At 36.3% G+C, this 27381-nt stretch overlaps 1 protein-coding gene across 2 annotated transcripts; it reads left to right on the forward strand.

Moving 5' to 3' along the window:
- The first annotated feature begins 538 nt into the window (after positions 1-538).
- Positions 539-27381, forward strand: LOC134534059 (histone-lysine N-methyltransferase SETD1B). Of its 2 annotated transcripts, none has more exons than XM_063372045.1 (14): positions 539-576; positions 1071-1576; positions 4949-5041; positions 6686-6863; positions 7651-9847; positions 10067-10196; positions 12039-12224; positions 13321-13431; positions 13829-14058; positions 15954-16960; positions 19471-19589; positions 20426-20617; positions 25571-25828; positions 26721-27381. In XM_063372045.1, exons 2-14 carry the CDS (start codon positions 1073-1075, stop codon positions 26892-26894), a joined length of 5379 nt encoding a protein of 1792 aa, XP_063228115.1. In that variant the 5' UTR covers positions 539-576; positions 1071-1072; the 3' UTR covers positions 26895-27381. The 2 variants fall into 2 exon arrangements, with proteins under 2 accessions (XP_063228115.1, XP_063228114.1); XM_063372044.1 differs by having other exon boundaries at positions 554-781.

Here is a 27381-nt window from a genome sequence, read left to right on the forward strand (position 1 = left end):
CATAAAGTATTTTTTTTGTATGTCAAGGTTTTTTGAGCATTTGAACTCGAACTGCTGGCAAGGGTCATGATGTTAAGTGTTATGTTACTTTACTTCATGTTAGAGTAAAACAATACAATATGCAACTCAATTGTCAAATACTACTAGCCTCCTGCTTTAAGCATCATGTAATGTTATTTGTGTGCCAGGATTTGTTTGAGCATATAATCATGTGGCAGTCACAGGTCAAAAAATGTTAGTATTGTGTAATGTCAAATCAACATTGCATACTAATTAACCTTCACGCAGTTAGTCTAAATACATATTAGTTAACAGTACCTGACGAGTATAGTTTTTAAAATGCTCTCTTAATTAAGTGTTGACAGTTAAATTGTTTAGTTTATTTTTGTTATAAATATTTTTTTTTTATGTTTTTTCATAAATTTTTAAATGTTAGACATAGTGTAATATTTGAATAGAACATGAAATTTTCAGAAAACTTAAAATTTTTCTAACCGAAGGCTGTCCTTTTATAAAAATAAAAATAAAAACAAGACGTCGAAAAGAGAAGAGCATACAGAGTGTTTTGGTGAAGATGTGAGTGTTGTTATTCTGTCTATTTTTGTAATTAGTGTTGTGTTATAGAAGTGTTTAATTTTTACACTCGACATAATAACAATGCTAGTTTCAAAATGAAAGGTGTTTTCCTGGAAGCACTGAATTGTTTAAAATCCAGTTATAACTATTTTGAAGGCGAATATGTTGATGTATCAGAAAAATAATGGCTAGTATTAATGCCACGGTGGGTATCCGTAATTAAGTAAATTTAAATATTACATTATGATTAATTTTCCATGCTCATATTATGGTGGATCTCAGCCTGAGGTCGATATTTTATTGAGTGCGCTAACTATATGTCATAGTAGTAACTGATGGAAATGCAGAAGTTTCAAAGATAATCCGGATCATCAGTTAAAGTAACTATGGAAACTATCCTGTCGTACTTTGCGATGGTTCTTACAGGCTATAATTAACAATAAACGTAATATGTAGTTAGAAAGTTATAGTGCATATTATTGTGCCTGTTACAGGAATGACTGGAGTTATGGAGCAAGGCCCCTCCAGTAATAGGGCAGAGCTGCATCATCATCATCGTCACCACCACCATAGACACCATCATAGGCACTACCATAACCAACAAACCCAACATGCTCAGCATAGCCAGCACACCCAACATTCACAGCATAATCAACATTCACAACATAACCAACCCTCTCAACACATTCAACATTCCACACATAATCAGCATTCACATCATGGTCAACACAGTCAACACAGTCAAAACAGTCATCACAGCCAGCATACTCAGCATAACCATCAGAATCAACAAAACCAGACAAATCATAGGAAACTTCGAAACTACAAGCTTCTGGTTGACCCGTGCATTGCTAAAGGTTCTTCAAAGGTTTATCGTTATGATGGCGTTAACCCAAGTGATCCACTTTGTCCACCTGTGCAATTACGAGATCCACGTTCACAGATGACAAGGATATGGACGAGGTTGGAACCACTGGACATTCCAGTGCCTAAATTCAAGGTAGATAATTTAAATTATTTAATTGGTTTAATCAACAGTACTCACCATTTTTTTTTCTAAGAAAAATTTAGAGGTAGACATTGAAATCAACCTAATGGTTCCCAAGGCTTCCACTTATGACAGTATTTTATATATAATATTGTTATTATATTATATGTTTACATTATGTTGGGAGATGGCTGCCAATGATGCCTGAAAAAAATTGTGTTGGAATGGTAACATTAGAATTTACACATGTGGCGTTGGCAGCATTGTATTAAATATTTTTGGTGATTCATGAAAGAGAAGCAGTCCAAAATCCTTTTCCACTTGCTGACACATATTTTTGAAATATTTTGAAGTGGGTGCTGTGATTCTTCAAGCATCCTATTTAATGAGTGGTTATGTCAGTTACATTAAAAATGATAACAGTTGTTTAGGTTAGGTTAGCTTTAAAAATCCTTTTATATAAACTAGTGAGGGTTGATAAGGTTAAGTTAACATTTTAAATTGGTAATCCCTAACCACTCATTGCAATGTTTCATCATTATTTTTAATGTAGCTAACCTACCCCTAAGCAACTGTCCATCACTATTAAAATTAGCAAAATTTCTGCACCAGAAGTAGTATACATATATGACAGTGGCTTTTTTGTATGTGCTGTATCTTTTACAACTTTTGCACCCAAACTACGGTGAAACAGTAACTTGGCATCCTTGACACCGAATGTAGTGCTCAGGTTGCTGCAACCTAATGGTTCCACCTAGGATGTTAATCCTACCATTGCTCGGGAACTGGTGTCAAACATGCAGAAGGTGCAGGCGGGTGAATTACAAATATGAATATAGGGTTTAGTAATGTAACATTGTGACAGGTTATGCATTTAAATAGTTACATTTTTCAAAATAAATACCTTAATAAGTAGAGTAGTATTAAGGAAAAATTTACATGTAAAACCTTTTTATTGGAATAAATGGAGAAAATAATGTTATTCATTGAACAAAAATTTTATATTTTTTGCTTAATTTCAAATAAATATTGTTTATATTTTTTATCTTGAGATTTTTTTCATAATATAAAATGATGGTTTATTAATTACAGTTATTTTACACTTTTTAACTAAAATATTTTGCTTTATTAGCCCTCAACCATTTAATTGGTAATAATATGTACTCCTGTTGTAATCTCTATTGCAAAAACGTTTTTTCTACTTCACCCTTTATGCCTTTGGGTCCAGAAGTTGCAAAGCCAATAACACTTGATAGCAGCTAAAGCAAAAAAAAAATGTTTATTTTTATATGAAGAAATCTCTCAGTTCACTTCACGTCACCAATATTGTTTGAATATAAACAAACCAAACTGACGGTTTGGTATGTCACATGATGGCATATAAATATTATACTATCAAAACATTGGTGTATGGACACTAGTTTCATAGGCCCAATAACAAAACCAGAACTTTTAAGAAAAGTGCCACCATATTCTCAATGAGAGTTGTTTTCTGTTTTTGATTTAGTTTTTCACTTAGGACATTAAAAATGTAAGTGCCTTATAATCTTGGATCAGTGTTTGAAAGGGAACATTTGCAGCATTTCTGAACAGAATCAAGAAATTGCATCTTCCTCTAGTAATTAAAATTCCTATATTAAGTTATTTTGAAGAGGATCTTTTTTTTTTACAGCCGGGAGGGTAAGTTTCGGTAATGACACGTCAGAGTGTAACGAAAAGTGCAATATTGGGGAGTGAAGTGGTCGATTGGGGGAGGGGAATATTATTGAGTGTCACATTCCCCATTCTCGGGCAAGCGTCAGAGAAACAACACTACCGGTACAGTGCTGCACTTTTTGTTAACTGTGAAACACTTTTTCTGGCTGACCGCCACTCCTCGTGGGCACAGCCCACTGGAAACACTGGTTGTATCCCAGCTGCCCATTTCCTACACGTGATGGTGTTAAGTATGTTATTGTGCACTTTATTGCTTAGTTTTATCCTTCAAGTGAAATATTGAATATTTGTTTTATTTTTCATCTTTATTTAACATCTAACACTCATTGGAGCCTTGTACCCTTGTTTTTTTTTTTTTAATTTTTATTTTAAAGTTTTGTTTGAAATTTTTATAATCATTTTTTTTTTTTTTTTCAATTCAGTCATTACTTAATATTAACTGTGTAATTTTGCAAGGCAAAAATATTTTAACAGTTATAACCTTGATGTGTTGTTTCCATGTTTTATTTATTTTTATCATATTTTAATGTAAACTGTATTAGGGATCTGTCAAGCATATTATGGTTCAGAAAAGGGTTCAGTGGTTAGGAATAGGTTGTGAGAGTGACAGTTCTAGACAAACGCCACCGTAAGTTCCGTATTGATCGTGCGTTGCCAGAGAACCTCGTGATGGGTAGTGGTCTCACAAGCCAAACCAAACAGTGAGTTGCAGGCAGCTGCCACATTTATATAGAGAAAAAACCTTTTATAACAACGAAACAACGGTCAGTGAAGGTGTTTTACACAAACCTTCGGTCACTAGTTTCAAAACTGCATTCATTGCAAAATTTGGTCAAGGTCATTGTGTTTGAGGATTGTGACATATGCTTACTTTGTGATTATACGTGATATGACATCTGCTAGGTAGTGTTAATTCTGTCACATTATCAACCAATTGTTTCACAACAATAAGACTAGTGGATAAAAACTAATAAATAAAAGCCTTTTTGTAAAAATAAATTTGTTACATTTTAATTTGTTGCTGTACTTAATCTCAGTTGAATTACAAGAATAGTAGCAATTTGAAGAAGGTTTAAGCATCAAAGTTTATTTTTTTTTTTGTTTTGTGTATGTTTATTTTGGTGAAATTTATGTGAAAACTATAAAGATTTGTTTATAACATTATTTCAGAATTTTCGGATCTTTAATGAGTTTTTGATTGCACTTGAATATCGTGTTGAATACCTTAAATTAATTTTTATGACATTTTTGTTAGGAAACATTTATAAAAAACACCCTTTAATTTTTTTATTAGAAATTTTATTATTTAAGTAACTTAAAAAAGTTGTTATATTGGTATTAATTTTATTTGTTAATGCATTGCTTTGCTGTATTTCTGTTCATTTTGTTCAAAATAAAGGTATAAATTAAGTCTTGAACATATTTTTATAATTACCACGTAAAATAGTTTTAATAAATTTCTCAGGGTTGGAATTTATAAAATAGGTGTATTTTACCACAGTCCTACTTCTACATCTACTAAGCTCTCCTTCAGACATTAGGAAGGGTGTTCTGCTAAAACTTGATTTAGTGTTTTTTTGAATATTGGTAAACTGTTAATGTTAGTTGCGAGGATTGTGGTTTAGTGCATTAAAAAAACAAACTATTTTGTGTATTTTTATTCTACAGATTGATGATAACTATGTGGGTGACAGGCCACCTGTAGAAGTGACAATATGCAACCTGAACGACAATATTGATGCAGCATTCCTAACGGACATGGTAAGAAACTCTGTTCTACGTAATCTATTTTAATTGTGTGATTGTCAAAGAAAAAAGTTGAACCTATGGTACAAAATTATTCCCAAGTTTAGTTTAACCTGTTGAGGGTAGCTCTTCAATGTGAGTCAACTGCAAAGTCAGCGTATGCTATAGAAAATAAAGATGTGATTTCTGAGTATCTAAAATATGTACTTATAATTCAACAGAGATCTTGAAACACTGAAAAATGGTCAGCCATCAAGTATTTCATTTGAATGAATTTCTTACAGGTGGAGAGATCATCAAACAAAGCATGCAACAGAAGGCTTGTTGCATATTTCTCGCTCTCTCTTACATTTTTACTCATGTAAGCTTTTGATAACTTACAATAAAACGTTTACTGCTCATTGATAACACATTAATACATTATTAATAATAATGTGACAGAAGAGTGAATTGCCAAGTAAAAAAACTGACAAACTCACATTATAAAATCATTTAATATATTATGTATGTAGGAAACAGGCTGCTAAATGATATTGTGAATCCTTCATCCCTCTTATTTTCTTCTGAGGATCCTGTGTGGTCGTGATCATGCACATGTGGCGAGGGTTGTGGATTTGAATCCCAAAACGCCAGCACAACTCAAGTTTGTGAGCACAGAGTTGGTACTTAGGTGTTTTGGAGCCCACTGTGATCGTAGAGGTCCCGTTGCATTAAGCCCCTGTGCGCAGCTGTTGATGTTAAATCCTTTAACAAATTCATTTTTATCTCTGAAAGCAACTCTAGGTAACTCGATGACTGCACCAGAGTTTCAGTCACCTGCATCCATTAGTGAGACATGCCAGAGACGCAATTGACAAATCTGTCGATACTGACATCACATCTTAGCTGATTTTTTTTATTTGGGAAAAAATGGTAGAATTAAGTCTGGATTAACAGAGTTAATGCGGACCACTGCAACCTCGGCTAAGCAAAATCTTGGATGGCACTGATATTATAATAAGATAATATTCATGGTTTTCAGTTGGCCCAGTTTTATAGTTTTTCGGGGTATCTTCAGTTTCCAGCTGTTCGAGAATGGTAAGATCATTTTCTAGTTCCTCAAGCCAATGTTACAATAGTATTTGCCAGGAATGGTACTCTAGGTTGGCTCGGATGAAGCAGAACCTCGGTTAATAGACTGCTGTAGTTTGAGAACATAGACTAAAAAATTATACAGGCCAAATCTTGTCTGCTGTGCATGAGGTCAACATTAGCAGTGGAGCAGTCAAAATCAGTTGTTGCTGACATTGACTTTTAGATTTGTTTACAAATAATTCTTCAAAAATTGTTTAAAATAATTTTAAAAAATTGGATTAGATGCAAAGCACATTAAAAATTCACCAGTTATAAAACATCAAACACTAACTGTTTTGAAACTCTGATGAACAAAGCAATATGGGATTTAATAGCTCCGCCAGTGGACCAGCTATGTCCACCATGACCTCACAATTTTGACAGTTCTGTTGGTGTATAAGATGTTCAATGATGGATTGGAAAAATCCCTTTCTGCGCAGCTTGGGCGCATGGTGTGTGTCCGTGTTTAGTCTATGTTTATGACAGTACTTGAAGGGCCTGCACTCCAGCGGGAGATCATAGAGTTGATGCTCGAATGTGTTTCAGGTCCAGAAGTTCGGGATTGTGGAGGAATTGATAGTATACTACCATCCTGTCTCCAACAAACACTTGAGCTTGGCAAGAGTGGTTTTTGAAAATGTTAAATCAGCTCGAGGTTGTGTTGACAAGTTGAATAATACATCTGTGATGGGGAAAGTGCTGAGTGTGTTCCTAGACTCATTTGGTAAGCTTTTGACTTCACATGTACATCAATTTTCCAGCCCATGCTCAAATCACTGAATTAACTTTAATTGCAGAACTAAGTAATTGGAGCAATGTTTTTACTTCTAAACAAAAGAAACTTGAATACAAAAATGTCAAAACACTTTTTTTGTAGAAACGTAAAGTATAGACTCAGCTATTGTGGAAAGATAGAGTATAGACTCAGCCAGCGAGTTGAAACTTTGCACGATGATGATGGCGTGTGGACAGCTACAAACAAGATCTTCATGGAGATGGTTTAATTACTTTATTTGACAATATTTGTGTTTTGTGTTCCTGTCTGTCATTGTCATCAAGTCTGCTAAGCGAAATGCTTATCAATACATGACTCCCCTTCTTCGTAAGACAGCCTCTGTCCACGTAGAGAAAAAAAGGTGGTTTTCACAATTTACCATCTGTAGTGGAGTCAATAGAAATTTGATAGGATTAGTGTTAATTAGAGCTGGCTGTTATAATTAATGGGCAGAATGTTATGGTTAGCCAGTCTAAAAGAAGTGTAAGGTTAAGATTTGGTGAATTGAGGTGGAATAGAATTTAAAGGGTATATGCTGGAAAGTGAAAATTGTGTCTTAATTAAACTGTTATACAATCAGGGTCTGAGACTAACTTTTAAGCCATTTACAGGTTATATGCATTTAGTCTAGTTGTAAAGATGTGTTAATTATTTTTAATTATTTTTTGTCTGTACATATTGAATATATTTGTATATATGGCTAGTCAATTTTTTAAATGCATGTTTTTATTTACAGGTACAGAATGTAAAAGAAAGTACCAAGACCAAGTGGACAGTAAAAAAGCAGATAGTTCTATTTTGGACTTTCCCCCCGAAACTGATAAAACTTCGCCTGCGGTTACAGAAAAGGACAGTAGCAACACTGCATTTAGTAGCAAGAAGCTTGGACCTCAGGTTCCATTGGCTTCCAATCTCGAAGACTCAGTGCGATGGGGTGAGAAGGATGTTGCTGCCGCAGCTCATCCACAGACTGTTAGAAAAGACAGCATAAAACCTCATCTGGAGAAAGACTACAAATTGATGCCTGAAGCAGGCATTCCCTCCCATGATTTTTCCACTCCAGGATCCAACACCAGTGACTACGGAACTGGGCTTAGTGAAAGTAGTAGCTACACGGAGAATGGTTATGTCAGCAGCAGTGATCTGAACTACCACGGTGCAGTCGAGTCAAAAACACTATCAAGTGCTGCAACAGTGCCGGTCGTACAACAGCAGTACATGTACCATGACCAGTACACATCAGTTCGCCAGTCTTCGTCACTACATCAGACCTCGTCGATACACCAGGCCTCGTCGATACACCAGGCTTCGTCGATACACCAGGCCTCGTCGATACACCAGGCCTCATCGATTCATCAAGCCTCATCGATACACCAGGCCTCGTCGATACACCAGGCCTCGTCGATACACCAGGCCTCGTCGATACATCAGACTCCGTCGATGCATCAGCTCCCATCGCTACAACAGATGCCATCACTACACCAGGCCACTTCGATTCACCAACCGTTGTCAATACATCAACCCCCTTCGATACACCAGTCGCCATCTATACATCAACCACCATCAATACACCAGCCACAGTCGATACCATCGATGCATCAGCCCTCTTCGATACATCAAGCTCCATCAGTTCGTCAGACCCAGTCGGTTCACTATCCTGATTACGATCCATCGATACCTCCTCCCAGCATCACGCGCAGCACTATCCCCCCACCGATGATTCACCCTGTGGCACTACCCCCTCACATACCCACCATGCCTGCCCCTGTGGTACAGCCCCACCACTGGTGGAGGTCTATGTCTGTGCCTCATTGGGACCAGCCAGAGATGGTTCATAGCCCGGCACTTCCACCTCCTCCAGTCGTAGATACCAGGCACAGTAAGCCACCTGTCAAGGCTCCGGATGTGATTGACAGTTCGAAACACTTGGACCTGGACACGAGACTCGATATGCTTCTGAAGGGTAAGTGCGTGGGAAGCTTGGCACCTCAGTTTTTGCAGTTAAGTGGGCCTAGTGACACAGAGGAAGAAGCTTCCAAGTTGGAGCCGAGAATTTCCCAATCCTTTGTGAAGAATCAGTTTCCCGCAAACAGGTTTCCAAGGACAGACACGCGAAGGTCTTCAGAATCATCCAGTAACTCGAATCATGAACATACCCAGCTCAGCAGCAGGGTAAGTGAAGGCGACTCTGATGATCCTGATGAATTGCTGTTGGATCCACCGTCTCCATTCCTGTCCAAGGAACTTTATCATAAGTGGCATAGTTTTCGTGTGTCTCAGTCTCGAAAGGCTGGCAAGAATAAGATAGCTACGCATGCAGGTAAGAAAAATTGTGTTCTGGATACCGAGAATGGTAGCCCTATTAGTAGTAGTGAAGACGAGGTGTTAACCGCCGGGGATGCGGAGCATCATTCGTACTTCAGCCCCAAACAGTTCCAGTCCCATGTTCATAGTGATGCAATACCAACATTTCTTAATTTTTTCGATCGTTCAGAGGACGGGAATGTGGAAGTGAGCAGACAGTCGACGCCCCTGCAGGACGAAAAGCGCGACGATGACGGAATGTCGTTGTCGAGTCTGGGTTCCACCGATGGACGGATAGAGGTGTCGGCACAACCGGCGCCGGTCGGCGACTACCCGGCGCAGACGTCCTACCTGGACATGAGCATACCTCCCCCGTCGGTCGCCGGGTACACGATGCCTCCGACGTACCCTAAGTATCCGTACTACCAGCCGGGACAGTTCTCCGGCTCGGAAGCGTCGTGGACCAAGCCGCTGGCGGGGAGCGGTTACACCTGCCCATCGGCATCGTACTTGAACCAGCATTGCCCGACAGGCACGCTGACTGCGCCGTCGTGGGCTCTGTACGGCTACCACATGCTGCCGCAGTGCGTCAGTAGCGACAGTCTGGATCCGCAGGCTCCCACCATCACGTGCGTATCCATGTGTTTTTATCTCAACCAGAGCATGTACATTTTTTGAGCTAGGCCAAAGGAGCATGGGATGGGAAGGAATGAGTGAGAGTAACATATGGTATTTTTAGCATAAGATTTTTTTTAGGAGATTGTCCATAGAATAATGTAATGATATTTTCAGAACTTCTTTGAATGGAATCGGCAAGTAACTTGAGAGCATTTTAATCTCCTTTTCAGTGCCGTCTTGGAGAAGGTGGTTGATGAGTTGAAACAGATTCTGAAACGTGATTTCAACAAAAAAATGATTGAGAACACTGCATTCAAGGCGTTTGAAAACTGGTGGGATGAATGTGAAAACAAACACAAGGTAATATTTTAATCATTTCTGTACCAGTGCTGTTAACATTTCTTTCTAATGCTCACTATGAGCCTGTAACACATCATTTTGCTGTGGGTATCCACTTAAGATGTCTTCAAGAGTTTTCGAGACAGATTTGTGATTTTTAGACAAAATATTGAGAGAGAGAGAGAGAGAGTTGCTGACAAATGCTGAAAACGAGGTAAGTAAACGAAAATGTATAGGAAAACAATGGTGAAGGTACGAGCTTGTGATAACACTATTGAAAAATGTGGACTTGATTAACAAAATTTAAAGATCTATTTAGTTAACTTTGGATTTGAGAGTGAGAACAGTATCTGTCAACAAAGGCTATAAATATAAAACATTTAGGAAATTATAGATGTAACATTTGCTAGTTGTGAGGAGAAAGTAAGATTTACACAGAATAGAGAGTCATACCTAGTTGCGTCAAACTAAACCGGGAATCATTGACGTGATCAGTCACAATTTTCATGGCTGTACTTCGGTTGAGGTCAATATGCTGCCACAAAGTTCTAATTTTCATGTAAATTTGAAGGTGCTCTTGTTTCAGTTTTAAAGTGCGCTGATTCAATTGTGCGTTATTGGAGTTCCGTCTATCCTTGTCGAGAAATAATCAGTATTTTAAAATTTGGACCATCCAATAACTGAACAATTCAATGAACTAGAAATATTGGATCATGTTTGTGTGATGATACACAACTTGAAATACTAAAAAAATTTAATTTTTCCTGAAAGTTAAAATGCATTGTGCTTGTGTTTCATTATTAATCTTTGTTAATTTAATTAACCTGGGTGTTTTTTAAGTAGTACAATGAATTATTTGCATCAGACTCATGTAGATTATCAGTAAATCACTCTGTAATAATTTTCTTGTATCGGTACATCATAAATCATAAATATTTTATTGATCCTCTTAGCACATGCTTGTTTAGTAGTATCCTGTTTACAACTCATTAAAATTAATTACAATTTTTTTTTTAAATATTGTTCTGATTTGAACTTTGACATTAACACCAGATGGATGAGTTAGTTAGGGCTTTGTTTTACATGCCATTTTGGGTTTTCTATTTTGTTATTTTCATGACATTGTTTTAATGTAGAACAATTTTTTTGGCTGTTCCACTTTATAAGTACTGACTGCACTTTGTGTCCTTCGGTACATTTTGCTATCAGATATATGCTTATGGGCATTTGCTATTTGTAAAAACGTTATTCAAATATTCTTATTTCTGTACCTGGAGGTATAGGACACCATGCAACAAAATGTAACTACTCAGGATAACACGTTTTCTATTTTTTACAACTGTATTTATTTTCTGCTACTATTAAATAGTTGTAGTAATTGATTTATGAAACTTAAATACATTGTTCTTAAACTTCTTTATGAGACAAAAATAATGTTTTCAATATAATAGTTAAATGTTTTCATTTTTTTTAAATGTTTTTCTGGGGAGAAAAAAAAATTTGTTATGATATAATTGTATGTGTTCTGATAGCAATTCGTTTGGCAAAATATGTACACCACTGACAAGGTGCCAACTATACAGTTATTTCATAAAAATTTGACACTGTGTTCTCTTTACCTCTGTGGTACTGAATTGTAATTTTTGCCAGGGTAATTGCATTGTGGTTACTCACTAGAAGTTCATTTTGTGGGTATGCAATGCTGGGTAACACATTAAACTGCTTCTATAATCTGATTTTTCTAATATTTCTTCATAAACATCTTCAGTTTAAAAAAAAAAAAAAAAAAAAAAAAAAAACATGTTTGTTGAAGCAAAGCCTTAATGCTCTAGTTGAGTAGCTTGCCTCTTAATTTTTTTTCAGGCAGCTACTCGCTCCGTTTCTGATAGTGCTGTCGTTCCGGAAGCAAATGTAAGCACAAGTGTTAAGGAGAACGTGCTGAGCTCTTTCCTGGACAGCGGGAGAGACTGCTTTGGCATGGATTCCATTGGCATCTCTGGACTCGGACTTGGTTTCAGAGCAGCCATTCCTAAGATGCCGTCATTCAAGGTACATACAATAGTTGGTATTTTGGTGCTTTTTTTTAAGTACAGTCTGTAGTGAAAGGTCTTCAGTACTTCATTCTGTGATTCAGCTCATTCTGTAGTCTGGCACCAGTTGAGCCCCTCGCGTTCATAATTTATTAGAGTAGATTATGGTTGTTTACAAGGTAAACTTGCTGCTGGCCATTTCAGTTTGTGAAGACTTCATCGTTACTGTCGGTTTTTATTTTAGCACAGTGTTTCTGTTTTCTATCACGTTGCATTTCATAATGATTTTTTGAAGAAGAGATCTGAATAAGGGAAGTAACATGATATTAGTCATTTTGTTAAACAGTATCACTCATCTGTATTTTTTTTTTATTTCTATAGATCAGCGTATTACATTTTGTTTTGAAGAACGTTGTACAGTTTTCATTTGTATCCCAATCTGGCAAAACTGTTACTCTGAAATGTACCGGATTATACATTTCACTGTAATCTCTTTACTTTTAATGGTGTTAGCCAGAATAGTTATTTTCACATAAGCATAAATCAGCAAGCTCTGTTTATTGGCTGTCGCAGAAGTTGCATTAAAATTAGCCTTATTTTTCAACCTAACTACTGCATATGTACCAATAGGTTTCTAGTTAGCCTTTCTCAGCTGTTAGCAATCTTTCCTATGTAGGCTGTGAAATATGATTTTCACTGTTTTAATTAAACTTGTACAAAATTAAATAAATTACAAAAAAAATTGGATACTTTGAGCTTACTGTTACAATAATTTCATATTGTTTTATTTGAAGTTATAGGCAGGCCTGAACTGGTCATTTGCCAGATGTTTGAAAATTAGGAATGTGAAATCTGAAATATCTTTTCAAGGCAAGCATCAGGCATTGAATCTAATAGAGATTGTATTTTGATTTGAGCATTTAGTGAATAATAACTTACATTTAAATAATTAGGATATGTAAACCAATAGATATTTAGACTTTTAAAAACTACAGTTTAAAATGTTTAGACATCAGTACGAGTACAGATGCATTGACAGAGTTAGAAATGTTTGTTAAATTGTTCAGTGCAGATACTATATTGTAAAGAAAATGGTGGCTGGCAATTAATTTCAGCGTAAAATGAAAGCTCCATCTCCGACGCTGAACGGAGATGATTCCTGGCGAGACATGGCAGAAAGTGATCAAGATGAGACCATGCACTCTAGTTCGGAAGCATCAGTACAGGTGAGCCTTGAGCTGTTTGCTAGTGCTGCTTCGATTAAAGTAATAAACCTAATTTAAAAAATATTTTATTTATTTTTTACTACATTATAAAATGAACTAACATAGCTGATTAAATATTAGCTTGATATTTATGTTTGAATTAGTGCTTTCAAACATTTAAATAATTTTTTTTTTTGCTACATTAGAAAATGAACTAATATAGCTAATTAAATATTTACTTGATAGTTATGTTTGAATTAGTTCTTTCAAACATTTTTCTTTTAACGGTATTACTGAATGTGTTTTTTTCTCCTAATTTTGATATTATCAACTATTTTTATATATTGCAGATGACATAAAATATTAGATCCTTTAAATATTAACATTACTAATAATTAACGTATTCTCATATTCTCAGAAGGAGTTTTCGAATGCAGATGATAAGTTGTCGCCTGTCGATGCCTCACATTTCGACTCTGATAGAAGCTCCAAGATGTCGTCGTCATCATCTGACTTTTCCACTTCAGGCGACGAAAGCAGCTCTGAGTGCGAGTACGAAGTTGAAGACGACGACTTGGACTCCTCCACAAGTGAAGACTTTGTTAAAAAGCTTCTAGAAATGGAGTTGGAGGAACTCTATGAGTACAGGTAAAGTAATGAGCAGTCCTAATATTTTTACTGTGATCACAAACAGAAATAATTTTGGTTTGTAGTCATTGTAGAGAAGTGCAGTGAAATGAACGAGGAAAAATGCAGGAAAGCGATAAAACGAGGGTACCATCAAAAAAATTTAATGAAATAGTGATCCAACGGAAGAGTGCTTGCTGTAACATGCTAAAAGTGTAAAATTGAGGATCTAAATATTTTACTAATAACAATGATCAATAAATAATATATTTTAGTTAATTTTATTGCTATCAATTATTTGTTTTAAATGTTTGATTTTTTTTGGTGCCAAACTGTTTTTAACAAATTTGTACACAATTGTTTTTATAAACAGTTAAGTTTCCAGTAAGAGGTTTTGATTTTGCTATGCTAAAGTATATGTATGTTTTAAAATACTTGTGCTTCTTTCCTTATAGAACATTTTTGGCATTTCATAAATTTGCACTGTGATAAACTATCTTTTAATATATGATTACTTATTTCTGATTCATGAGCTTAATTAGATTATGTGCTAGTAGATTTTCATTTTCTCCATGTCAGCTAATGAATTGGTTCACCAAGTAGATGCACCTTAACCTAACTCACAATACGTTGTGTTGGAAGTTGTTCTTGGGCTACGATGGGTAGATCTTAACTCTGGGATCAAACGTGACCTGGCTCTCCTGCACTGGTGGAGATGTTAAGGTGTGGATTTTGACATGAAGGGGCATAAAAGACTCACTAAATCAATAATGATAAAGTAATATACTGCGTTGTTAATTTTTACATTTTGTGGGGAGAAAATTAATTGCAGCTTGCAAGTTTTATTTTTCTTCATCATTATCACTGGTATGTGGAACACATACGTAGCACACACATTCATATAAGTATTTTCACAAAATATTTAATGCTCATTTCAGTTGCTAACATTAGAATGATTGGTTTAACTGATTGTATAAAACATTCTTCCAGATTTATTTATTATGCCTTTATGATTATTGGAAATATGTTTTAGAATGAGAATTTAGAGAAATATGTAACTTTATTAAAGGTAATTAATTTGTATGCAGTATTCGGTAACTTGGCAGACTACAATGTTAGCAAACAGCTGAGAGTGTGCTTCAAATTCATCTTTTTATTTTTATGTGATGTTTTTTGTAGTGATTTGGGATATTGGTAGTTTTTTTTTTTACTTTAGTTGATATGTTCCATGTGCCATTATTAGGGACAAGATTATATGGTGAATTGTGATAAAACTTACCTAAATAACACCACAAAGCATGTAATACACCATATAACACCAAAATGCAAGTTAATACACCATTTAGCATCGAGATATTACTCGAAACATGAAACAATTCAGCAATTTGACAAAAGTAACTCAAATTATAAAATTTTATATTTTATTATGGTAAATACATTGAATTTAATTTATTTAGCATGAATTTTGTACCAAATTTATACTATTAACAAAATGGATTGAAATATATAATTTTGTATTTTTTTATTTATTAGTAACACGTTTTTGTATTAATGACATGGAAATATTTTTCAAATAGACTCACATTTGGAGATACCTATATTTTTATTTTTCTCGGTCGTTCTTTTTGAGACATGCTTATTAGTTTATTACTAATGATTTTATTGTATAAGTGCATGATTTGTCAGTCCAAATGAGACTATTTTGGTGGAATAAGTACTAAGAATGAATGAAGTTTCATATTTGTTGAACAATACACTTTTTTTTTTAATAAAAACAATATATTAAATAAAAACAATAATACCGAAATCACCTGTTTAAAAAACAAAATGGATCTGAAAATAAAACCACTAGTCTTGTCCCTAGTTGTTATATAACACTTTGATTGCATGTTTTCCCTGGTGTGTTGTGGCTGCAGTAGGGAGAAGACCCCTGAGGGCAGGACGACTCCAGTCCCGGCAGAGGAACTTGCAGAGGAACAGCTAGAGTTGGAAGAAGTTGCGGAGCTGCCAGACCAGCGAGTTGAGGCTGCAGGCGTAAAGCAAGTGTACGAAGAGCACACAGGTTCAACCACGGAGGATGCTGATGAAGGAGAGGACGGGTCGTATGACTATGACGCAGAGGAATTTGCGATCTCTGACAAACGGGTGTCGTTTGCCCGTGAGGACCCGGTTGTTCCTGCAAGCAGTGAAGTGGCGGACTCCGGCAGCCTGCACGGTCGTAAGAGCTTGGCTAGCGAAGAGGCTCCGGTCATCTTCTCGCCTCACAGCCCTGACCATCGTCCTGCACACGTGGACAGGAGTATTCCGAGCAGAGTCGTGTTGGAGAGGCTTCCGGAGGCCGTCGTGAGTCCCGAAGTGGAACCTCCGAACGATGCGTACGCGGAGAGCGTGAGATCGCCCGACGTTGTGGAGGTGCCGTCGCACCGGCGAGAAGTCGAAGATGGCGAACTTCCGCCTCCTCATTTCGCCATAGAGCATTCCTACAGTCTTCCGCCGAGCAAATGTCGCCCCCCAGCAGAGAGCGAAGAGGAAAGTGGCCTGACGCCTCCAAAGCAAAGAAAATTAATATCTGATCAGCAGAATATGAATGCATTTGACCATGATCACGGCTATGTTCAGAGAGGGAGAACTCCTCAGCTTGCAGCACCCCAGGAAGGCAAAAATTTGCAAACAGAACTGGCAAAACTAGTTGAAGACTTCAAGTACCCATCTTATCAGAAAATGTTCTCTAGAGGGATTGTGACACCAGCAGTGTCTTTTGGAAAGAGGGATATTGTGGCAGAAATGCATGTTTTTTATGACTTTTTGACAAATGGCATTGATGCTGAAGATGTGAAATATCTGAAGCGAAGTTATGAAATGATGTTAGCTGATGATGCCATTGGGTACTGGCTCAATGATACTCATTGGGTCGACCATCCATATATCCTTTTATTCATGGTGCCTAACTTTTTTCGTAGTATATTTTTAACAATTTTTTATTAATACTAGTTTCCTACCTATGTTACATAAAGAAGGTACCCACAAATCTTATATTATTTAGTCCTTTTGATTGAGTGGCAAATGGTTTTTGCTCCTACAAAAATCCTGGTACATATTAAAAAATATAATGAGTTAAGTAAAGCATAGTTTATGAAAACAAATACTGATATAAAAGTAGCAGGTAAAATTAAATTATAATTGTCATTTTATATCTTCTGTAAAGTAATAACGCTCTTGTTATTGATTTTTTATTGGTTTTGATATCTAGGAAACAAGTTTGATGTTTCATTGAGTTAAACAGCTTAGATAACATTTATCTGTAAGTACATAGTAATAATAGGCAACAGTAAAATTTAAAGAGCTATATAGTAAAAATTTGCACTGAGTTGGTTTTGCCAAAATTAATTTTCTGTTAATTACGAGGTGACATACGTTTGTGGCCAAAATACAATTTTATCATCCGTTTCTCTCTGAAATGTGTATTTATTCATACATTTTTAAACTGAGTTAGTTCAAAATTTTATTTTCAAATTTATTAAAATTGATTTTTATTCAAAACAGCAGGATAGTAAAATTGAAACTTTTTATCAGTTAAAAAATTTCATAGTGTCATACGCACAAAATAATTTGCAATTCTTTAATTGCCCCTCTGCAACTGTCATGTCTACAGTCGTAACCACCTTGTTAGATTGTGTTGTGCTATTCTTCTCGTACGAGTGAGTTGAGGCAGTAACATTACTACTTGTCACCAGGCCAATTATGAAGCCAAGTGTCCTCAGGTCCTGGAGACATGTCCACAGAATGCCTGTAGTATGGCAGTGGCTTAACAAGTCTTACTACCATGCAAGTTTAAATGAACTTTTGCTATTGCCTAACCATTCAAATGAATAAATCTTGGGATAGATGAACACAAACTCTGGACTCGGTAGAGATGCTAGCAGTCATATAGCAATAAAACTAATAGAAAAACATAAAAACAAAAAAGTATAACTACATATAAGGATGATAAATCATTGTCAACAAAGTAGCAACCAAAAGAAAAAACATAACCTAACGTGATAATTGAGGTAAAAAACTTGGGACAGTAAAAAAAAAGGGGGGGGGGGGGGATCATAATACAACAGTAGTAACACTAAGCAAATCCAAACAAGGGGACATAATGAGAGGAGGAGCACAACTTACACGACAGACATAACACCACAAGTCCTTGTAACGTTTAGAGACCTGGAATCTGTCCTTTTCTTCAGTTGAGATACTGGATGCAAGAAACTATTGCAGTTGAAAATTTAGCATGGTTATACATCATAAAAAATCTTGAAAGAATTCTGCCATTTGCCTTATGGATTTATGATTCTATAAAATTTTAATCAAAAAAAGAATGGTCCAAAAATATGAGTGTTGCAAACAAGAAAGAAGTACGGGATGTTTCCAAACATCACTGACGGGTTATTTCTTACGAGAAAGTAAGATAAAACGTATTTATAACTTTTTATTTATAGTGATCAGATTAAATATAACTCATCTTTTACAAGTTATTACACCATTATTAAAAAAAAAAAAAAAACTACTTGTGGCGTTAGGACATGCGATTGCGGGGATGCAGTGCCTGTATTTATGCTCTCAAGTCATATAAAAAATTGAACATTTTGTAAATAGTGCACTGTTATAGTCCTTTGTAAATTTTCACTAAATGCATCTAACTTAAGTAGATAAATAATGTATGTATACTTTGCCATTGCTTTACGTTCTGCCTCTTGGTGTACCCCAACATAATTTATTATATGTTGTGCATGTTGACTACTGTTCAAGCCATTCAAGTTTAGCATACTCTGTGGTATTACAATAAAAATATATATTTCAATGTAGTGTGAAAAGGGTGACCACGTACATTTTATTACCTTAGGGTAGTGATATTGCAAAAAAATGTTTTCCCAGGTGTAAGATCTTGGTTTTAAGCAGCATAACTCTTCAATTTGTTGCTTAGCTGTAAGTAGGTAGTTTATAGTATTCATAAATTCCATCTAAAATGTTTTTGTACTATTTTCTTGTAAGGCACCACCTGCCAAGTTCAGAAACAATATGTTTTTGGTAAACACCAGCTTACCACTGTCGTAGAATGGTTTTACACTTCCCTGTACTTTTTTCTTGTTTTTGACACTGTCTTAATCCAGTTTAAATTTTTTTCTCCAGATAATTTCTCAACATGTTTCCTAGTGTCTTAAAAATGTAAACATAAGTTTTACTATATGTATATTATAAAGGAATATTATGGAATGATTTCTCTTTCTTAGCAGCAAAAGTTCAATTTTAGATTAGTGGTGTTTGATTTACAACATAAGTTTTATTAGCTCTTGTTCAGAAATTAAATGATTTACATGAATTGAGAGATTTATTTGGAACTATTGTTATATTGTTGATAATGTACAAATAGCTTCCTTAACACATTCTCACTGACTGCCATTCCACCTCCTAAGAGAAGAAAACGAGACATCACCAGAATACATGCCTCTGGTTGTGCCAGATGCGAGGGCTTCTACAGAATCGACATGTTTGAGAAGTTAAAACACAAGGTGAGAAACTATTATTAGCTTTCTCTTTGCTTTTAAAATATATGGACTTAAGGCTGAAGCCAAAATACGTATTAGCACATGCTACAAAGCCTCTTCGGAAATTTTATGTTGCATTTCCCCTCCCCCTATCTTCTGTTAGTTCAATATTAAAAATATATAATGGCATATGTTTTTCAATTTGTAGGGACAAAATCAATGTTTTTATAAGTTATTTTTGTTCATAAAGATAGTGCACGTTTCAACAAATAATGCACTCAGATATGTTTTAGGACTAATTTCACCAAAATAGTGCCATTTTGATTAATACATGATGTTTTTTTACAATAAAATAATAAGTAATAAATATATTTAATGCAGAACTATTTGTAATAAAAATAAATCTGTAAGTGAATGTGCATTTGTGAAATGAACAGTTGTCATGAATATAAAAAAAAAATGAGTTACAATAAGAGCTGGAAATTCAAAGTCAAATCTGTTTAGATGATGAACTACATTCATTGAATTTTATACAGTAAAATTTTGTGATTAAACAAAGTTTTGCTGTAACGCCGGATTAATTTCGCGATTTTAGCTGAAAATTTTGGGTGCTTAGTTTTTATTTCAATTGCATTTCAGTGTTTTACTATGTTGCATTAACGTGCTTTTGGGTTTTATTACGATTCACCGTATGATCTTCTCCCCGACTATATTTGTTATTCGTCAGAAAACAAACCTCTGCTAAGTTTTACACCTTGCGTTCGAACACAGCTGGACGAAACGCGTACACGCGTTGGGACTTGGTCCCGTGAGAGTTCCGTTGCACGGCAGCGTACAGCGGGAGAGTGACGTGTGTGCAGAGCCACTACGGGCAGACGGCGGAGCCGGCGGAGGGCGAGCGGGCGGACCCCGACGCGCAGGCCGGCAGCTCCAAGTCGCTGTCCGGCAAGCTGCAGGCCCTCATGCGCGAGGCGCGAAGCAACCAGCGGCGGCTGCTCACGGCCTTCGGCACCGACACGGACAGCGACCTCCTCAAGTTCAACCAGCTGAAGGTGGGTGTCATAGCGCGATAGCTTTGGTGGACTGCGTACGACAACGATTACAGATGCCATTACGATACGACAACTTAACGGCGAGGCTACGCCACGGTACTACTCACCGCCACGGTGAAAAAAATATGACTGACTTCCGGCTGGAAGTCCAGGGCTGCCAACTACTGGCAGAGGATGCTGAATAACGGTTGCCGCTACACAGAAGCGCGAGAAATACAAACTTGAAGTATTCAGAGACTTCTCAGAAGCACTGATTACGTTGAGGTCTAATCAATGTTACTAACACAAAATTACACACGCTAATACACAGTCTGAACAGTGAGGTTACGCAACCCACGGCATTGAAGGGCCGGTCGTGATGTTCACAAAAAAAAAATTAGTGAAATTGAAGGCCTGGTCGCAATTAAAATCTTGGAACAAACATCAACCGTGTTGGAAGTCGTGTTCCAGCAGCATTTTGCTAGGTGGCAATTTTATTTTTTTTGACGTGTCACTTTACAGTTTAGTCGCACATAAATATAAACAGTTAGACTGTTACTTAAATCATGTGGGAATTATCTCCGATACGGTTTTAGCTTGCTGACAAAAATCAGCACGTTCCTTCGAATTTTAGATTTTTTTTTTACTATGTTTAATTTTTCATATATATAAAAATGACCCTGTGATAGAAAATATTTCTAGTCCCTTTGAATATAAAATTTAAACGTTCTGTGTTATGCCATGTTGGTCAATTGATTTTTATGACTTATTTAAGGGTGAATTTTCATATCACTCGTACATATTATGATTCATCTAAAAAACATTTCTAATGATGTTTACTAAAGTTTATGAAACTCCCAGTAGAAATTCTTGGAAGCACCATAGTTGCATGCACCCTTAAGATCTACTTTCACTCTTTCACTATCCTTCTGCCACATGCTTCAATAGCACTGTCATGAGCTTAGTGACCTGTAAGGCATGCATCGGGCAAGGTGAAACTTGTTTAATTTTAGAAACTATAAAATTGATTCTATCATCCTGTTACTGTAGGCAATTGACCCAGTTCAGGTTTAAGTTGTTAGCCATGTAATCCTCTAAACCCATTTTGTTGAAAGTAGGACTGTGTAAATATTCTAATTTTTGAATACAAATACGAATAATAAACTATTTGTATTTGATTTGACCTCGAATACTAACACTTCAAACTAATGAATATTAGTTTACCTACTTAAGAATATTTGACGTAGCATACCTGTTGAGATTAAGTCATTTGAGCTATATAAATACCCTTTAATGGGACATTATAATTAAAAACAATAAAAATAAGCAACATTTTTAACATACAGCAAGTATTAGAGGTTTTTTTTTTTTATGTCTCTTGATAAACAGTAACAGAAATTTTTGCAAATTATTCAAAACACAGCATATTTGTCTTTTCAAACTTAATAAAAAAATATTATTTGTATTCTTTTCATGACACACACCAGAAGTTAGAAAAAACTAAACAAACATCAACAACCAAGGACTACAACGCCACAAAACGTGGACACTCCATTGCGATGGCCATTAAAAGAAGTACAGTAAACCCTCGATAATTTTGACTAAAAGGGGGGAGAAGTTGTACGAGTTATGATTTGTCCGAGTTATCGAGTGGATAATTTTAGGTTACACCCAAAGATAACTACATACCAGTGTTACGAAATAAAAGTAGCACGGCAAACATTCTGCAGCGAAACACAAGTCCGTAGCTGCGTATGGCCGCTAGCAAGGTCAACTGTGAGCAGCGAGCACGAGACGGCCAGGCAAGGTCGCGAGCAGGGTCACAGTAGTCTGCCGGCGCGCTGTGCGTATCTATCAACTCAGCTGTTGCTGCGTTGCCGCCGCACGTACCTCGTACACAACACCGGGCATAAAAAATTTAAAGTTTTTCCAATTTTGAAGGCTCAAAATATCGGCGCTGCTTATACATACCAATATACGGTATAAGAACTATGAATTTTAGGCTACCACAAACTTTCAGACCTTCATTTAATACGAGTAGCAATTTAATCACTGTCAGAATCAGTAACACTTTTCGGGATCGGGAACACTACACTTTCCTTAGGCCTACTGTATGAACATGATGGAAACTCGTCTACACTTTGTGGCACTGTGGTGGGAGCTGTCAGAGTTGACAGAGGTGTTGCCTGGAAGAAACTGTCAATCTTCAACTGCGTGGTCTTGTGGTGCTGCTTTCAAATCACAATTTCTCGTGCAGACCGGAATGATAGAATGGCTGCAGTTCAGTGTCAGTGGTTGAATCAATAATGCTAATCAGAGTATCTAACGCATCTCTGGCACTTGATAATTTTGATTTTGAGAGGGGTTCTAATTCCTCTTCTTCATCTGTGCTATGTTCTGTGTTAGGATACATAACCTCTCGAGCAATTTCTTCGTCAGGCAGTATCTGACAACGAAGTTCTGCCTCGTCAGCATCTAACCACTCGCGGATAGCTGCTTCTGTGGGGCCAGTTTCACCACATGCCAACAATGTCTTCTGGTAATCAGTAGCCTCAAACCCCTTAAAGTCGTGCTCTACGTCTTTGTCGAAGAGAAGCTTATTCCATCCATTGACTAGCGTGGATGTTTTTATTTCCCTCCAAGCCGAGGCCCAATTGAAAATGGCTGACTTTGTTGTAGACCCGAAGTTTTTGCAGTGTTCTCTGGCCCCGTGTGTCCTCTTTAGAATCTTGTGGTTCCTCCAATACAGCCATCACCTCAAAAAGAAATTTATTTTTGTACAATCTCTTAGAGGCCAAGATAATTCCCTGATCCATAGGCTGAATCAGGGATGTTGTGTTTGGAGGCAGTGCCATACACTTAATTTTGCCGTCACTACTACACATCTTCTCACTTTGGGGGTGGGAAGGGGCATTATCAACGAGCAACAAAGCTTTGACTTCATTGGGAGAAATCTTCAAAACATCCTCCTGGAATCGACGCACTTCAGGTACAAAGTGGTTTTGAAACCAGTCGTTTGTGATTTCTTGTGTGAACCACACATTCTTTGAGTTGTAATAGTGAACAGGCAGGTTATTTGTAATGTCCTTGAGGACATGCGGCTTGTGAGATTTTCCCACAACAACTGATTTAAGACGGTGACTTCCATCAGCGTTTGCACACAGTAAAGCCAAAAGTCTCTCCTTACTAAGTTTTCGTCCAGGTGCAGTACCCTCATGCTTGTAGGCCTGTGTGTTTTCTGGTAGTGATCTCCAAAACAGCCCTGTCTCGTCAGCGTTGTATAGTTGTGCACGAGATAGGTTTTCTTCTTCAAGTAGATCATTAAGCCACTTTCTAAATGGCTCAACACTAGCAGTATCAGCACTTAGGGCTTCGCCAAACATTCTCTTGTTGATTATGCCGTGTCTGTTGCGAAAACTCCACAACCAGCCATCACTTGCTCGGAACTCTATGTTCAGGTGCATCGCTAGTTTTTGAGCGGCTGCTTGCTCTACACCACGCACTGCGACACCACTTGATCGTTGCTGTACATAACATTTGTAAACTGCTTCTTCAAGATCTGTTTCTGTAGGCTGCTTAAGCCGTTTTCTGCTGAAAACAATTTTTTCCGAGTCACACTTGAACACAAACTGCTTAAACTTGTCTTTATTTTTTTTTTGTCCGACACTGTTTGTTTCACAATACCGTACTCAAGACATAGATTCGCCACAGAAACACCAGACTCAAGTTTTTTTATCAATTTTAATTTTTCAGCAACAGTCAAAGTCACGCACTTTCTTTTAGGCCCCATTGTGAAATGTGAATGTTCATAACACAAAAAAATCGCGGAGTGCAGAACTGGGGAAGTGTAATGAATGTTAACAATAAGCTAGCCGCATACTGACATGTACACCTGCTGTTTAACAACACGTGATGCACTGTAGTCCGTGCACCTGCTGCCGAGATCTTGAAAGAGGGGAAGAGAAGGACGTGTTCTAGCTAGCGGCCGACCGGCTATGACTCCACATCTCCGCCGGCAAGGCAGCGTTGTCAAGTCTCTGACATCCGAATTGCCACTTTTTTTTTCCTTCAAAGAATCGGCCCATACCACGCTGTACATACTTTTTTTTTTGCACATTATTGAACACCACCATTGCTATTGTGGCGTCTTATATGTTAAAGAAATTAATATTGTCTGTTGCAAATTTTTTAAATTTATTTATTAATTTTTAATGGTTGTCCGACTTATCTGATGTCCGGAACATCAAGGTCGACTAATCGAGGGTTAACTGTAATGTCGTAGTTTTAACTGCGTATAAATCGATAGTCACAATCGATATAACACCATGGGGATACAGTAGCAGCTTACTAGCTTTGTCTCTCTATGATGAAACAGATGTTGCAACTCAAAAATATATTTAAAAATGTAATAATGGTATATATAAGGATTATTTTTTATATAATAACAGTATTGCTAATTCAATTTTTAAAATTTTTTTTTCCAAATCACTCTTTGCAATTTTGAGTGTAACATCTATAGTTTTGTTTGAATACTGTTTAATTAACTTCTTAGTTGGATACTTTATCTTTGATTTTCGAGTGTTGTTTATAATCAATTAAAAGCCTCCTTTGTGGTTTTATTTTTAATGCTTAACAATTATATGATTTTGGTTTAATTTTGGTGCTATATGGTGTATCAATTTGCATTTTGGTGTTATATGGTCCATTGACATGCTGTTAGGTGTTTTTTGGTTTAATCGCAAGCCACCATATAATCTTTACTTACATATAATGAATTTTTTTGTAAAGAAGGGTTTTCATTCAATAAAGTTAAACTACCTGTTATAATTGTACAGTTTTCAACCAGTGAAAGGTACTTCCGTTGCATTAAATCAAAATATAGAACCGTAATTAAATGTAACAATTTCTTATTAATTGGACAATACACTTATTAATGTGAAATAACAGTTGAATTTTGTGGTTTTTTTTTTCTAGTTCCGCAAGAAGCAACTGAAGTTCGCAAAATCTGCCATACACGACTGGGGCCTGTTCGCCATGGAGCCCATAGCAGCAGACGAGATGGTGATTGAGTACGTAGGGCAGATGGTCCGGCCGTCTGTCGCAGATCTGAGGGAGAGGCACTACGAGGCGACTGGCATTGGCAGCTCCTACCTTTTCCGGATAGATCTAGACACAATAATTGATGCCACAAAATGCGGGAATTTGGCTAGATTCATCAACCACAGCTGCAATGTGAGTATTGGTTATTTAATATTATAAATGTGTATGTTTACATTGTTGTACCAATATGATATAAACTTGGGAAAGAACCAGTTTTTCCATAAGAGTGAGAGAAAGTGAGTATGAGATATTGCATTGTGAATTTTACACGTTTTTGAATTTACGGTTTGCAATTACCTCACAGCACATGCACAATACTTTAAAAAATGATTTTGCACGTAATAATTTTTTTTATTATCATTAGTGTATTTTGTTTGTTTTATCATGTTTTTCCTGCTAATTGACATTCTATCATTAGAAAAAAATTTGCTAAAACATGAAGAATGAATACATAATGTGTGTAGTTTAATCTATTGGTACTGGAAAAAAACTATCACCTCTTTAGTGAAATTCTAGACACCTGATGTATAAACAATAATTTAATTCTGCAAGCATTTTATGTACAATAACTAAAGAAAACATGTTTTTCAGTGATTTTTATTGCAATTCATCATATCAGAAATTTTTTCCAACATACCAGCACCAAGGTAGTGTGTTTGCATGGGTTATTGAAATCTAGTTCCTATTTGATACCAATTCACTTCTTAATGGCGTCGAAATGGTAAAACATATGACTGAGGGAACTTAAAAAACATTAAATGCGTTAACACTGTGTGTTTGTGACATTGCAAGGCGCTGCTTTTTGCATATAACATGAATGGATATCTCAGGGTATTGTAACTTTTTGGTGTATTTTGTGTGTTTAGATGTCGGTTATGTTGACATAATCGGTAAATTCATTTTCCTCTTTCATGTTTCATTCAAGTGATTTAAGAAATGGAAATAATGAACTGAGGACAGCACATACATTTAACAATAATACTATAACAAGTTGCACTTTGTGATTCTTTTTTTTTTGTTACAGCCCAACTGCTATGCAAAAATTATTACAATAGAAGGCCAGAAAAAGATAGTGATCTACTCCAAACAGCAGATCAACGTCAATGAAGAAATTACGTACGACTACAAGTTCCCAATCGAAGATGAGAAAATTCCTTGTTTGTGTGGACATGTGCAGTGTAGAGGAACACTCAACTAGTGAGGTGTAGTTGTAACACACAAAAAGGTTCAATGAAGTTAATTTCAATACTGTGGACATTTTCTCAGGGACGGTAAATGAAAACTTGAACGTTTGTTGTTTGACGATGTATATTTATAAAATTAATTTGTATTGTACATACTGTAAAATAGCTTTTGAATACTATATTTGAGATAGTAATGAAGTGATACGTAAAATTGGACAACTCTTGTGATGTGCTCTCTTCTGAAGCTGTCGGGTACTGTTGATAAAACAGTTGTGCATGTGTGTGTGTGTGTGTGTGTGTGTGTGTGTGTGTTCGTTGGGTGTGTAATGCGAGAGTTGTAGTTATAATGCTCCTTGAATGTATATAAATTGATTACCTAATTTTATATTGTTTTTAATTTATTTGTGATTTGTATGCATCGACGATAAAAATATTATTGTGTAACTGTAAAATGTTGCCATCGAGCATTTTTGCGACAAATATTAAAACTATTTCTGTGGA

Source organism: Bacillus rossius, chromosome 7, assembly GCF_032445375.1.
Source record: "Bacillus rossius redtenbacheri isolate Brsri chromosome 7, Brsri_v3, whole genome shotgun sequence".
Taxonomy (NCBI): Eukaryota; Metazoa; Arthropoda; class Insecta; order Phasmatodea; family Bacillidae; genus Bacillus; species Bacillus rossius.